This window comes from Paramisgurnus dabryanus, chromosome 6 (assembly GCF_030506205.2).
Source record: "Paramisgurnus dabryanus chromosome 6, PD_genome_1.1, whole genome shotgun sequence".
Taxonomy (NCBI): Eukaryota; Metazoa; Chordata; class Actinopteri; order Cypriniformes; family Cobitidae; genus Paramisgurnus; species Paramisgurnus dabryanus.
The window spans coordinates 17,521,520-17,538,545 of NC_133342.1; the positions used below are offsets into that span (position 1 = coordinate 17,521,520).

The 17,026-nt window shown below is 35.8% G+C and overlaps 1 protein-coding gene across 1 annotated transcript in view; it reads right to left on the minus strand.

Annotated features, from left to right (window-relative positions):
- Positions 1 to 15,447, minus strand: part of rgs18 (regulator of G protein signaling 18) — a 49,629-nt gene extending 34,182 nt beyond the window's left edge. Inside the window, exon 1 of the mRNA XM_065269077.2 lies at positions 15,421 to 15,447. Within this exon, the coding sequence (XP_065125149.1) occupies positions 15,421 to 15,432 (12 nt within the window). The 5' untranslated portion in view covers positions 15,433 to 15,447. The remainder of the gene's footprint in view (positions 1 to 15,420) is intronic.
- Between the last annotated feature and the right edge of the window lie 1,579 nt (positions 15,448 to 17,026).

Here is a 17,026-nt window from a genome sequence, read left to right on the forward strand (position 1 = left end):
TTTATCTTGACTAGAAATGAGTTGTTATAACTACAGGTGAGTTGTTATAACTTATAAAATTAAGTTGACTTTTCTCAACTATATTTTATAAGTTGTGTTAACTCATCTCTGTTGACATGACTTGTAAATCTGAGTTGATTTAACAAAAAATTTTAAGGCGGCAAATAATTTTTTACAGTGTACGGTTTAAATTGAAAATCATATCCCAATGCATGTCATCATAGCAAAATTATACCCCAACTTATAATGAACAAAACAATTGTATGGGTTGGAGGATAGGTTGATATATTTATATTGGATGATGATCATACTACAGGTATAATGTATTGATAACTCAAATAGCAATAACTGTTATGTAAAATAAAAATATGTTATTCAAGACCAGGCACGGTACAATGGCTCTACCAATGGCATCATGTAGGCATGGGGTTGCCTGTTTGCTTGCCCAATGGCAGAAAAGGGAAGTTGTTTAAAGTTGTACTTTAAAGTACTTTTGCAGTTCAATTTGATGTGCAACCGCCATTGTAATTAATTTCCATAGGCAGTAATAGTTCATTGTGCCAGACAAACATCGCTCTGATTTTGATTTGACATACAAGGGGAACAGAGTTCAATTTCTAACTGAATATATAATTTCAGTTTTCATTAAAGCAAGCAAAATTGCAACTCAATTTGACAGCCTGTGATCACCATGTATTTATATTGAGAAGAGCAGCTTTGATGCAGATTTTTTAAATAACTACTTTTGTGTTTTACATAAAAAAGCCAAAAGTTTGAAGTGACATGAGGCTGAGACGATGATGATAGACTTCAATGCAAATGATCTATGCATGGTGCAATTTCACTCACCAAAATACAGTAAAACATTCAATGCGAGTATCTGCTCAATCTAAACATGCAACACGCTTCTGGTTGAAATTACACAACCCCTCATATGAAGCCTTTCATATTTCCCAAGTAAAGAGCACTGCATTAAAAAGAATCCCTCATAATCACCTACTTTTCCAGACACCCCAATACGTCGCATATAAGAACATTGATCTTAAAAAGATTGCCAAGTTTCTCAACCTCACACAGACTTTAAGTGAATTTTTCTACTTAGATTTAATCTAAACTACACACATCCATCTCTAACAGACAAGTGAAGCGCATGCTGGGTAGTGAGCGGCCAGCACATTATCTGATGCACCGAGCTCAGATGTCTGCATAAAGAGAACTAAGCACAGGCTGCTGTGTCACTTAGCGCCATCTCATTCCTCACACCCCCTGAGTGATGCACTTGTAAAAAGGTTGGGACAGTTTTCTCTTTTACTGGTCTATGAAAGCTGCACGGTCCCTCTGGTAATCAGACACAGATGCCAATAGTGATGGATTCCTTCACCCGAAGGGTCCACGGCTGGACAGAGCGCACATACAAATCAGAATTTACATGTCATTTCTCCTTGATCAATGCACGTTTTTGCCATAAAAGAAAAAAACATTGTTTTCTCATCTTGCTGAAATCGAGTGCCACTTTTTCACAAATCGGGTTCCTGGTTGGGTCAACACTTTGGGGCATTTCGGTCGCAATGTCTCGTGACAATATTGAGCTTGAAGCTTCTATTAAAAGCAGCATTTGTAATGCATCTCTAATTAGGCTTTACATATTCTGTTGTTGCACTTCCTTGCTAATGAAATTGTTAAGCATTAAGATAGTTTTTTGCCTTGTGTAAATGAGCAAAGCTTAAATAGACTAGATTTGATGATGCACTCAGCATATCCACTCGCTAAGTGTTTGAAAGGAGCAAAGCAAACGGCCTCTCTAGATACGTTTATTGTCTCTGCACACTATTGCATACACACAATTAAAATTTGATGATTTTTATCCTATTCATGGACAAGTGCGCACAAGCTGTTAAGATGCTTTAAGCCTTCTGAACTACCGTTATAAAATAAGAATTCAATTACAGACGCAGCGTCCTGATCTCAATTGAGAGCTTGGTGCTGTTTTTTTGTAATTGGTCATGGACCATCTCATCGGCAGTGCTACATACATGCCAGTTGTTTTTTATGTGGGCTTATCATTTAACGTGCCTGAAAGATTCCCCCCCCCAACCAATGGTCTCATTTTACTAAACTACAAATTATGTATCAAATTTTGGCTCTCTGTGATGTTTTTATCTATAAACACTGAACCTAAAATGAATTAGCAGTGCTTGCTAAAGGCAAGCGCTTGCCCATACTGTAAATACCACGGTGCTGGATAAGTTTAATATTTAATTGCCTAAAACAAACCCCTAACCACAAGTATTAAACTTCAGTGCATAGCTTAATAATTATGCATTTGATTAAAGAAAGCTATGAAATTACTTTTTAAAGCAAACAAGCCAAATTTTTCTCGAAGTTTTAACTTTAATAAAAGATTAAGAAGAACCTGAGCCACAAAGAGTACACAAAGATAGTTAGTGACCAAGATATCACAGGGACCTCAGGGTGGGCTTTTTTCACGTGGACCAATAAAAAACACCCAGAACACCCTACACTGTAAAAATGATATCATATCAAGATATATTTTTATGTTACTTAACAAATTAAGTTAAACTATTTCAACTCATTCTTAATTCAACTTATCATAAGTCAAAACTTAAAAATTAGGCTAATTTGACTTGCAAAAATAAACTCCATACTGCTTTTTACACCAGGCGTCTCCAACCTTTTTGTGAGCAAGGGCTACCACAATGCATAAAACAATGTGCAGGGCTACTTTTTTAATATAGTCTACTCAAAAAAATGTTTATAAATTTTTTATATTAACAGTTGAACTGTTTTATCATTGTTTAAAATGTTAACATACATAAATGAAGTCAAGCTAATATAAAAATATGTAATAAATAAATATTAAAATTGAGGCTATTAATAGAGTGTGCTTTGGCGGGCAACTCAAAGACCCGCGGGTACCATGTTGGAGACCACTGTTTTACACTATGCCCTAGCAACCAGTGACAACAGCATATCAACCACCCAGAACATAGTATAAATGCCTTAACATTTATACCCAAAACAGCTTACTTACACTGTTAGATGTCGCTGTAGATTTAGCAGCACTGTACTGTAAAAATCCACAGTACTATACTGTATGTGTACATTACAGTACAGTACTGCAGTTCATAATGCATTCTGGGTAAATTTGTTTGAGCGGGAAAATTTTACAGTATATTTTGGTCTTGATGTAACCTTGCTGTAGCCATTGCTGTAATGTGCCAGGTGTACTTGCAATAATCAGTGAAAGTGCGCCAACGTCAAATCACACAGACAGAGGGAGAGCACAACTCTTGGCTGCAGCTGAAGGAGGACGATTGATTTCTGTCAGTTCGGTAAGTTTGAAATATTTCTGTTTCATGAAAACTTAATTTTTAGTTTAAGAATGTTGTCAATAGTTTGTCACAATATTGTTTTAAACGTGCAATGAGAGAGAAAAACGGTCGCCAACAAAGTTTCAATCTCCCTCAGAAAGTAAGCTAACGTTACACACAGATGTCTACCGCTGCTTTAACTCGCTTTACACCTTTTTTTAATGAATATAGGGTTGTTTTAACTAAATTATGACGGTTTGGTGAGTTTATATTGTGTTGAAAGTGTGGTGACAATGAAACTATTTTTAACAAAATGGACAAAGACAACCCGCCAGCGCAGTCTTGCGGTCCCAGCATAACGGTCGTTTATCTCGGCGTTTCATCCGTTCAGTTAGCGTCAGAGAAAAGTATTAAGTTCGACTGTTTGGCAAGGCTGACTCGTGGTTGTAAACAGATAGGACTTGACACCCCGTACACAGCATAGTACCGAACTACTCCACAGAAGTGAAAACAAGAAACCTCATATTTAACTGGATACATGCATCGAACTCATCGCAGCTTTAACTTCGACCAAATATAATTCAGACCTGGGCTCATCTTAATATCAGATGAACGAAAGGGATTGCCGCGCTTATTGTTGTTGTTATTATATTACGGTAAGTTATATCAGCAAAAGCAGAGAATATCTTCTCTTAAGCGTTTTACACGCCCAGTAAGTTGTCCAATACATTTTTATGGCATATTGTTTCCACCACTTCAGATGCATTACACGCTGTATATAAGTTTCCAAAACACATCAAATCAATGCACGAAAAGAGAATGGGCTCCGCATTTACGTACCTTTGTCTTCTCGTCTCTGTCATCTGATCCTTCATCTCTGGATGTAAAATAGTCCATTATAACATCGTGTAGGAAACTGGCATCACCAGGATTGCTCAGATTTAGGCGATCATGTTTATCTTTAAAGTGAGCAGCTAGCTACTAACTTGTTAAAAAACTTTGCGTGAAATAGTGTTACACCGCAGCCGTCCGGGTAAAACATTAAAGGGACAGTCTTTTTACCTTATCACTATAAATCGCTATTTTCTGCAGTAAACGAGACATTTTCAGAGATTTTCTGTAGACAAGATGTTATAGAATAATAATTAAAAAAGACTTATTTAGATATTTATATATAATATAACAACTAATATATATATATATATATATATATATATATATATATATATATATATATATATATATATATATATGTTTTACAACTGACTTAACACTTACAGTTATGTTTTATTTGTTAGCATAGCATGATATTAGATTTAAACACTTAATACATTTTTAAATCAATCACTTTGTCTCTGCACAATGAACATTATCAAATATTATTAATGTTGTAAAATATATTGTTCATTGTTAGTTCATATTAGCTAAGGCATTACCAAATGTTAAGGAATAAACTCTTATAGTAAAGTGTTACTAAGTTTTCTTTTACCATTTCCTTCACAATGTCTACTTATTTCTATGGCTAACAGATTTTGTAACATTTGTCTTTTTTACAGTCTTACCATTGCTTGTAAGTCGGATTGGGTAAGATGGATCATCTTTAAAGGCACAGGCAAGTACATGATGTACAGTTACAAGTCATGTATTTTTTTGACTGCAATATTAAATGCTTTCACGTCACATGTAAAAGTACACAGGAATGTGCTGATCACTTTTTATTTGTAGTTTACATGAGTGTCATTGCACTTTTCAGGAGTTAAGGCAGATGTGGAGGCACAACGGGTGACACCAGACACACACCAAGCACATTGTTCGGTAAGTTTGCACTTTACCACTACAGTTTCTTTAAATACCCATGTATACACTCATTCACAATTCCCACACACAACACTGTAACACGACCATACACAACATGTACACAATTGTCTTAGTTTGCCATGTAGAAATATACAAACAGAAATATTCAGACTTTGGTTATAAGAAATTTAATTTAATAATTGTATTTATTTAGCAGAGGTGTCCCTGGACTTTATTGACAAAAGATTTTGTTTTCAGAATAAAAAGTTGTGTCCAAATCAGTAACAATTGTACTTTCTGTTCAGGACATTCAATCATGACATGATCCATGTGGATGCTGTCCATTGAGGAAAGAGTTTGTTCAGAGGTAAGTGAATCTTCTGTATTTTAATGTAATTAGGTGTGGAACAGTAGAATAAGAGCAAAAGGTTTCAGAATAGGAGTAAATTCAAGGCTGAGTTTAATTTTTTAAGAATCTTTTTCTATCTTATATTTGTTGACTTAATGTTTATGATATTTCTAACAGGTTTCTGGATAGAATTAATTCCAAAGATGGGAAAAAGTGCACATCCAGACAAGGAGCAAGCAAAAAGACAAGGAACTTGGTGCAGAGAAAAGCTGTGGCCATTAACCCCTGTGAACAGCTTCATGCAGTCCCTGATTGAGTTCGAATGGATGACTTCAAAGTAAAGGCCACTGTGGTCTGTCTGCCACAGTTTAATGCATTTATTTTTAGTGTTAAATGAAATTCAAGTAGAATATTTAAAACTATGGGCCAGTGTTCTTTTTACCACAGTGAAATGTTACCTTTTAGTCGATGATGGACTTTAAACTGAAAACTTCAATATGGACCTGTGTTCTATTTGCCAGAGTTAAATATGTTACAGCAGGGGTCTCCAAACTTGTTTATACTTGTTGATTTTATTTTATGTTACTTGATTATATGTTTATTATTGTTTAAAATCTTGTTTTAAATATGTTTTGTTTCGATTAAATGTTTTTTAAATAAAATGTTGATACAAACATTGCTTGGATTGCCTTTTAATTCATTATGTCATGTCAAGGATAGCATTTTTACCATATTAATAACTATAGATTTAAACCTAAATCTCTAGCTATTTTATATAATATTATTGTATTAACTGTAATAAGTAATAAATAGTATTTATGAGTCAATATAGACATTACAGTAAATTACTGTAAAAATAGACTACTGTAATAAAATATTGTAAAATTACAGTACAGTACTGCTTTGTAACTATACAGTACTAGTTTGTGTACTGTAAAATGGTATTACAGTACAGTACTGTAAAACCAAAATACAGTAACTTACTGGCAACCGTGCTGCCAGTACCGTACTGTAAAAATACAGGGAAATCGTTAACAGTGTAGCAACCTAACAACACCCTAGCACCAATCAGAATTTCCTACAATGTGAGAAAAATGATCAAAAATGGTCCCAAGCTATCACATGGGCAGAAAAAGCACCAAAATGTACCATTTAGGTACAGATATCTATACAACTGGTACCAATGTATACCTTTCAGGTACAGGTACTAATATGCACTCTTTGGTACCAATATGTAGCTCTAAGGGGGCATGCACACCAATGCTTTTATGACTGCAGCGTTTTTTTTTCCGCACTGAAAGCTGGCACTCTGTGGTTTTTCCGCACTCAGCGCCGAGAGTTGAAAGAGGTTCAACTTTTGGTGAAAAGCTCCGCTCGTCAAGTCAGTTCTCACACGGCCATCCAATCACAGTGGAGGAGGGGCGAGACAAATATCACAACAACCAACCGGCTCACAGCTCAAAAACACAGCTACCAAAGCGCTCAGCTGAAGAAAGCTGGCGATCAGCTGAAAAAACAGCTGGCGATGAGCTTCCTGCAGGCATTTTCTGCTGCGTAAAAAAGCTTTGCTGTGTTCCACCCCTTAGGTACTACGAACTTTTTAGGTGCAAAGGTGTGCTTCCACAAGGATCCAATTAAAGTTATAATTCTTAAGTGAATTTTTATTTGTGAGTTTGGTTTGCCATCGAGCTAAGTTGACCCATAGACGGTAAAAAAAATGTAGTGTCTGTGACCTCACCCATAGGTTTGTACAAAACTTTTTTCAAGCCAATAGTAGGCGGTGCCTGCTGTCGCCATCTTGGCCGCGCATCACTCGCAGATAACCGAAAATGGGTAAAGAGGCGGGACGTGGGTTAAGCTGATGTGGCTGGCTGCTGAAACCACACACGCCTAGCTTGACTCTAGTCACAGCAGTGGCAGTTCACCCGTCAATCAAGTGACCACACCCTTAATTATGCAGACCATTAAGGCTTAATATAATTTAAATAGATGAGTTACAAAAAAATTCACCCCCTCACAGTTGTCATGAAGGGCAAAATTAGCTATATAGACCAAAACACTTTTTATACCAGGCTGTAAACATATTATTTTCTACGGGAATTGACTCCATAACAGCCAGTCAATGAAATGCATTTTAAGTCACTTCTAATTTGTCTTCATCGTAGAGATCGGAAGGTTGCCCCTCGAGTTGACCTTAAAAAAACGTCCCTACACAAGTTGTAGATTGCCTGTCAACGTAGCATTTGATATTTGGTACTTAAGTCGCTTTTATTTTGTTTATATTGTTTTTAACACACTTTAAACTGTCTTCACATTTTATATTCTTTGAATTTTTATTTTAATTCCCTTGTATCATGTGTTTTCTGATTTCTATGCACAGCACTTTGAATGACCTCTGTGTATGAAATGTGCTATACAAATAAAATTGCCTTGCCTTTTTTAAAGGGTGCCGCCACTAGGAACCATTTTTGACCATTTGCTCTGCAGCATCGTGGCACAAATTTTAACTGGCAAGCACCACCCATGTTCTACAGAAAAGTTTACTTTAAATGTGACATTGTACTGTATTAAAAAAAAACAATGGAGCAGCTGTTTGCATACATATTCATGTGTCACTGAAGCATGCTTGCGAAACAAAGTCTACAAAAAGTTAGAGATGAAGTACACAAACAAATTCATTATAAAAGAGTACAAGACAATGTCTGAATGTTCCTGTGGGGCACTGTCTGGTTATCAGAAATTATCAGGCTGTGGACAGACACTGCCTAAAAATGGTTGTCCCTAAAAACTGTGTGTGAATAAAAAGAAAACTGAGAGAGAATCCACAGAGACCAAATATCTCTTTATATAGGCACTACATAGTTTAAAAGCAGAGAATGAATTAAAGGGCACCACCACTCCTACATACTGTATGAAAGCAGGACAAAACACTGGTTTGTATGAAAAGGTGGCACAAAAATGCACATTTGGAGTTTGCAAAAAAGCATTATTTTGAAAATACAATTTTTTGGAAATGATTAGTTTGAATGGTGGCTCAAAACTTTTTTTTTCAAGAACATTATGGGGTTGCATTAGGATGCCTGCCATACTGTACTGCATTAGAATTTGCCCTAGAAAAGGATTTTCGAAAAATGTTGCTTATACTGTAATAGATTTTCTATTACCTCCTATTATGTATTGTATTACCTTATAAATGTCATGATATAAAGATACAATCATCAAAGTAGACATCATAAAATGATAAAGTTTGATATAAATTCTTCTACTCTACTAAAAGTCTATATAAAGCGGTACTTCATGAGAAAATGTATTTTTTCCCAAGGACAATCTCATTCTACATTGCTGTCTCATTGTTTTGGACGCTCTGCTTCCTGCACAAAGCTGCACCCTGACACCCGAAATGTCTTTCTGCCAGGAGATGCCCTCGTGGTCAATTCTGCAAAGTGAAATCACTTCACGTTTCACACCTTTTTTGGAGAATGATGAAATGGCTGGTCCGGTTGTGACAGCAATTCGCTTCACTTCAGCGCCTCTCAGACAGGCTGGCGAAAATTGAGAGCCTGCGATAGACAGGACGACACAGCTTCAGGAGATGATGGGCGATCAGTTTTATTTGAATGATGTTCGTCTGGCAGTCTCTCTTATTACACAAGACATGTGAGCTCTGCTTACAGAATGTAATGCAATAATGGCCTAATTTCTATGCCATTTCTTTTAACTGTGAGATAGTTTAACAAAATCTGTAAAATGCAAACAAAAGAAGCACTTGGGATATAAAGAAAAGCAGCAAAACCAACTTTTGCGTATAATTGCTCCCATTTGAGACACTGGAAATGTAAAAAGTGAAAACTGCTAATACGCACCCGCGATCTCCTGAGAGATGATAATGATGTATTGTAACAATTTACAAACTCTACATCAGGTGTTCCCAATGCACTGAGCCACGAACACCACGGACATTTGTGAGACGCTCTTGTAATTGCTGTATTGCACACAAGTTTAGATCTGCATAGTTTGCATGCTGCGAAACAGACAGCAATTCATATTGTGCCTCTGTATCACAGAGTATTGTTTTCTATTCCGTGTCTTTGGGGAGTTTAGGTTTTCAAGCTTTTTATTCACATTTATGGGTTGGGAAATTGCTGCAGGCATGTTACTTTGTCGGTTGGCTTTTGAATTGTTATTCACTTTTATCTTTTACTTCAAAAGATTAGAAATTCTGCTAGAAACACTTCTCTTTAGATAAAACTTCTTATAAACAAGAACAAATTAAGTGCATTTTGCACATGCCAGCAATGATCTGGTCACACACAGTAAAAACGTTTCTTTAGTGAATCTGAAAAAATACAGTTAGGATTGTGAAACCACTGCCAAAACTCAGCACTCACGATTTCATATATTTTATACATATATATTTTGTGTTAAGTAGGTTCACTTCCTGTTTATTTTTGTTTATTGTTTAAGGTTAATTTTCCATGTATTAATACCCCATGGTTTTAATGGTGTGTTACCCGATCTGTTATTAATTTGCTCATGCTGTTTTAAAGGGCACCTGTTGTCCGATTCGCATTTTTAAATGTCCTTTGGTGTGTACGCGTGTATTAGTACATGCAGGGCTGGACTGGGACAAAAATTCGGCCCTGGCATTTTGTCCCAAACCGGCCCACACTACACTGCAAAAAATTATTTAAGAAAAAAATTTCTTAGTATTTTTGTCTTGTTTTCAGTAAAAATATCTAAAAATTCAAAAATGAAGATGCTTTTTCTTGATGAACAAAACGACCCAAGAAAATAAGTCTAGTTTTTAGACCAAAAATATCAAATTTAAGTGATTTTGTGCATAAAACAAGCAAAAAAATCTGCCAAGCAAAAATTTCTTGAACATTTTTTTTAAACACTAAATGCAAGAAAATTTGCTTACCCCATTGGCAGATTTTTTTGCTTGTTTTATGCACAAAATCACTTAAATTTAAAAATTTTGGTCTAAAAACTAGACTTATTTTCTTGGGTAATTTTGCTAATCAAGAAAAAACATCTTATTTTAAGAATGTTTAGATATTTTTACTGAAAACAAGACAAAAATACTAAGAATTTTTTTTCTTGAAAATCATTTTTTGCAGTGTATAATTACAAATACCACCCATCTTTGCACGCATTTAAATATGTATAGCAATAGCAACTCCAATTCCATAAAAGCACTAAACCCAATTAATAGCAGGTAGAAAAGAGTGAGAGTTGACACAACAAACACTGCTAGAACGTGTTATTTATTAATGCAATAAAACTGTATAATCCACACTTATGAATCCTAAAACAAGCTTCATGCAATTGGCAAAATTTGCCATTGGATTGCTGACTTATTACAAAATACAAGTGCTGCTTACATTAATATTGAAAACTGATTATTACTTCCAGTACTTACAGGAAAGTATTCACTACATTCACTGAACTAAACTAGTGTGATTACAGTAATAGAGATTTTTTACATTATCTGTCAAGTGTGTTGTTATACAATAAACATATATTTTTCTGTAAGCAGATCTCCTCGATTGTTTGATTTTGCTTGAAGAGAAATTATAAGTTTTGAAACAGACAATCAACGAAAAATCTAAGAATCAGATACACTCGTAGCGACAGAGCAAAGAGTGCAATTATTTTATTGCAGCTTTATCACCATATTTTGTGTTTTTGAATCCGTTTAATCAAGGGGTATCCATCTAAACTTGTGTTTTGAAAGCAGTTCTGCTTACCGCAGGCATTACACTCACTTCTCCCTCGTCTCTCTCCCTCTCCTCACTGACCCTTGCGTGCTGGTGCTTCCAGTACCACCGCCGCCGCCACCATCATCATCACCAGCGACGCGAGTTGAAGGTCCTGCTGCCGCAGAAAACATTTGTGTTTTGTAACACATTTTGCCGCGTCTGCCTGAAGAGCCTGCTTCTTTTTGTCGCGCAGTTTTTCTGCGCCTCCCTTGCGTTTTTTCTCTCTCTCTGTTTTGACACGTGAACTGACCGACGATGCACGCTCGCTTGCACAGAGACCAAAATGGTGATTGGGCCAGCTTAATGTCATTCAAAAAAAATAACCAATGGGCTGCTGCTTAAATGTGAGTGGGCCGGTCTATCTAGGAAAAGAAAGGATGATGACTGTGCTGGTCAGTCATTGGGCCAGCTTAATGTCGTTTAAAAAAAATAACCAATGGGCTGCTGCTTAAGTGTCAGTGGGCCGGTCTGTCTAGAAAAAAAAGACGCTAACTGGGCTGCTCAGACAAAGATAGTATGAGATGTATCGGCCAAAAAAGTACGTCGGCCCACCGGGAAACTGCCCGGTTTGCCAGATGGCCAGTCCGCCCCTGAGTACATGTTAATGATATGCAAAAGGTACATATCCCAAAGTAAACGATGAGGTGAGTTTTCTTCTCCAATGTAAATCTCTTTTCTTCGACTACAACAAACACACAGATTGTAGGCAACAGTTTACTTTCTGAGATTGGTGATGAAGACAAGACCGACATTATCATAATTCCTCCCGCTTCGGACTCAGAGACTTTAAATTAACTCCTGTTAGCAACCCAATTTTTCAAACATGGTAAGGAGTGTCACGTTTCCTGCTGACGTCAGAGGTATTCAGGTCAATCACAACTTACAGATTAGCTGGCCAATCAGGGACACAGAACTTTTCAAATCTGTTCGTTTCAGGAAGAGAATAAAAACTGGAGCTACAAAAATGCACGGTATATAAAAATTTTTTTTCCATAAACCAGGTGAACACACTGTATTTAAGCAATTAAATGCTCTTTAATGTTTTGCTTGTTTGTTTTCGTTTGTCATGTTTATGCTCACCGGCCATTGTTAATGTTTGGATTTATAAGCTGTTTCTTAATTTAATATTTATATAAATGTTTGATCATAAATCTTGCATTCATCTCTTGTTCAGGCAACACATTACAATACTCCTTTTAAATTATGAACTAATGATATTAGTATACATAGAAAATTATTTGCATAATTCATCCAGCATCATTTATAATATAATAAACATGAATAATACCTCAAACTCTGACATGTAAATGACTTGTGGCATATTTGGTATTAAGTAATCGTTTGGCATAATATATTTTCCTTTTTTGATTTGGCCCAATAAGCCACCACCTAGAAACCACCCAAAACATCCTATGAAACCACACAGTTACGCACAAAAAAAATCACTCAGAACACATTAAGTACTCTATACTGTAAAGAAAACCAAGCAATCACGCACAGCACTGTGATGTTTTTTGCACGGACAAGCATCAATCACATCTTTGGCAAAAAAATTGGTTTTAATTATACAATAAAGGCATATTCAGATGGTAATTGTTTCTCATGTGGATGGCTGTAAAATTAAATTTGCATGGCTCCTTAGTGATAAAACTCATGCATTTAAATGAAGATAAATTCATGGATATGTGAGTTTATCATTCTAAACACCTGGAAATGCATTGCACATGTGGTTAATTACATGATCATTCACATGACCCAGATACTTGGTTTATATGTATATGGAATATGCAAAATTGAATGCATTTTAAAATTGTATTTAGTATCTTTTGCTATGATAATGGGCCATTTAAATGTTTTCATGATTTTTTTCTCGTTTTTATATCAGGTCCCACATGTTACAGTGGAGCAATGATGAAAGTTTGTTCCCATAAATATTTTATCAATTCAGTTATGAAGGTGTCTAAAATGCACGCAAAGGAAGACCCTTCACTGTTGCAGAATAACGCAAAGCATGTGACCTTATAGTGCTTTTCAGTGGTCTAAGTCAGTGGTTCCCAAACTTTTTCAGCGTGCGGCCCCCCAAAGTAAATTTGTGACAAAAAACTGTTCTAAAACTCAACATTTTAATAAAAAAAACATTAAATTATACAAAAAAGTAGTGCTTTTGGTTAGTAGCCTTATTTTTTTAAGGTTTAACTACACAGAATTGATGATAAATTAATGTATTTCATAAATGTCATAAAACTGGGCCCCCACTGGCACCATCTCGCGGCCCCCCAGTTTGAAAACCACTGGTCTAAGTGGATGTGGGGAATGACTTTTGCATTGATCCATTTTCATAAAATCAGAGATGTGGATTCAGATAGCAATTAAATTACATCACGGCCTTAGTGTTTGTTAAAAACAGTAGGTAATTCAGCCGGGTGGTCAGAGAAAAATATAGACATTCTGGATTCTGAATAAAATTACTGACTATCCCCGTAAATACATTATGTCCCCATGAGAAACAATTAAAGTCTGAATAGAGCTTAAAGGGACAAGTCACTTTTTTTTAAATACGCTCATTTTCCAGCTCCCCTAGAGTTAAACATTTGATTTTTACTGTTTTGGAATCCATTCAGCTGATCTCCGGGTCTGGCGCTAGCACTTTTAGCATAGCTTAGCACAATCCATTGAATCGGATTAAATCATTAGTATCACGCTAAAAATAACCAAAGAGTTTCCATATTTTTCCTATTTAAAAATGGACTCTTCTGTAGTAACATTGTGTACTAAGACCGACGGAAAATTAAAAGTTGTGATTTTCTAGGCAGATATGGCTAGGTACTCTCATTCTGGTGTAATAAGCAAGGACTTTGCTGCCGTAACATGACTGCAGGAGGCGCAATGATATTACGCAGTGCCCGAAAATAGTCCCCTGCCATTGAAAGTTACTAATGGATTATGCTAACCTATGCTAAAAGTGGTAACGCCAGGCCCGGAGATCGGCTGATTGGATTCCAAAATGGTAAGAATCAAATGTTTTACTCTAGGGGAGCTGGAAATGTTTTTATTTTTCTAGAAAAATAGAGCGCCCTTTAAGTATTCATTACTTTATATGACTTAAAACATGATTCAATATTATTTTGTATTATATTAATCATTGAAGATCAAAGGAAATTGTGTGAATATCATCTTGTAACATGACCACAAGCTATACAGTCTTATAGGAAAAGAAAGATAGAGAGTGAAAGAAATCAATATTCCACATTCCTCCAGTGTTGTGTTTGAAAAGCTCATTAGATGCATAGCTTTGTTAGTGTAGCTCTTTAAACACATCGTTTCAGTATAATGAGACTGTTATCTTTGAAATTCCTTTGAACAGCCTGCGAATACAAATCAACATGTTGGAAAACCAGGTCACAAGAAAATAATCTGAGTTTCATTACAATATCACAACTCTCCTGTTCTTCCCTGTGGAAACTTTAACTCAACAAATCAATAGACACCGTTGGGAAACTGTCAGCATTACAGAAAGAATCAGATAGTGGTGCATTATCATTTTTACATTTACTGTTCAACGGCTTACAACACTCATTGCATCTCATTTACTGTACCCTCTCAAAACCAAAACCAAATCTGAACTGTAGGCAAGCAAATAAACTCACAATGGCTCCAAAAAGTCACAAATTAGCAAAACACCTCTGCAAACAAATGATACAGTACTTTTTATAGTAATATACGTATTCTAGTGGTACCTGTAGTACCTTTTGAAACAAGCATTTGAAATGAAATCCCTATGCACTTAGATGTCTAACAGATGGGATTTACTCTAGGTTATTGCAGCAACAAACACTGAATTATTACACCTCATGGCCTACCAACGGGAAAATCCTTTGTGTACTGAATTATTAATATGCATTACTCTAAACAACAAGGTACAAGTTATAAACACTTCAAATGAAAAGTTTTTGAAACTTTGTTATACCCCATGCACACACACACACACACACACACACACACACATTCATCCAGTGTCCCCAATTCACATGCACAACTACGCAGATTGGAAAAAGTCATGAGGCAGCAACTTCACGCACCTTTCGTCATGCACCTGATAAAGAGATACTGCTGCATATGCATTCTAATTTACTTTGTTCTCGTGGCTTGTAAAAAGTTCATTAATAAAGAATTAAATCACCTGCAACTTCATGGAGTGACCGCGGCGCTCATTACGGGCTTCTCGTGGGGAAACGGTTCATCAAAGAAAGCTCTTCACAGAGGGGCGAGAGAGTACGTCCACATCTCCAGACAAAAACAAATAGATCATTAGTGGTGTGTTTTCTGTGCCGCCTCCGGCTGCTCGGTCTCATCGGACCGTAATGTAAATCAGTAAGGTCAACAGATACATAGCAAAACATTTCTCACTTTGACGGGCGAGAAGCAACACATTCTGGTGTGATTCCAGACAGCGAGACCTTTCTAAAACAGACTGTAAAGATGTAAGCCCTTAGGGGATGAGGCTTTGATATATTTGCCCATAAAACACCCCGTTTCATCGTTGAATTAATGGCACCTCAAATAGAAGAAAATGCAAGGTACAGATGCTTGTGACAGTCGATAAAAAGCATGAGATCACGTTCAAAAATATCTATTCAAACAGTTGGCATGTAGATTTCTTATGAAATATTCAATGGTTTGACCTGCTAAATTTTTGACTCAGTCAATATTAAAGATCTTAAAAAATACTACAAATATACCCATGTTATGTGCTTCAGGGTCACATTTTTTCAGAGAATATTTAACTTTTCGAGTTTTACAGTCCGGTTCACATTTATGTTTCATGGCTTAATAGGCATTGTACAAAAATGTAGCAGACAATAGATATTAATTGTGTTATGCGTTTGACATCTATAGTCAACAACAGCTATTAGTACCACAGTCATAATCTCTGGAGCATCTTCTCTTAAATAAACCACACTGCTGCAGCTTTCTTACTAATTAACCCTGAGTTAATTATAACGTATAGATTGGTACTATTAAAGATACATACACCACCCAGTTTATTTCTGAGATGATGTAAACATGGTTTTGCATCTAATAGTTAAATTATTAATATTGCCATCATAATACATAATAAAGTAATATTTGATTTGTAAAAAATGAACAATAAATTATCATTTACTGTAATATTAGGGGCTTGAGGTTGTTTTGGTGGGGACCTTAAAGACTTTTATTCTGCGTCAATGCAAGTTATGTTTGAAGAATAATTCATGAAATAGCTGTCTGAAGATCTTCAAGTTGTTTTAAGCCATGATATCGGCTTAAGATTTGAATCATAAACTATTCAAAAGCACTATATTCTATTAAAAAGACAAGACACCGCTGCAGAATATCTGTTTGATTTCTATATGAGCACTTCAAACAGCAGATTTGAATGATTCAGATCCCCCCTCTCTTTTTGTACAAGAGACACAAATATGTTTGATGCATGAATAATATATTAAGATGTGTGTCTTGGTCGTAAATGCAGCCAGTGACACTTAATTTTAATTTCAGTTATTAATGTCCATGTTGCAGGGCTTGGGTGGAATATGCTAATGAATATATTAAATATTTAAACCCTAATCTGTGATATAATAGGGCAATTAACATAAACGCTTATTTAAACTTAAAGTATCACAATGAGAAAGTTATCCTTTATGATGCAAATTGCAAAACAGAGTAACAAATAACAGATGAGATCAGCGTGGGGGGTCATGTGACCTGTCAGATCCCTACAGGACACATATATCCCGTGGTATTAT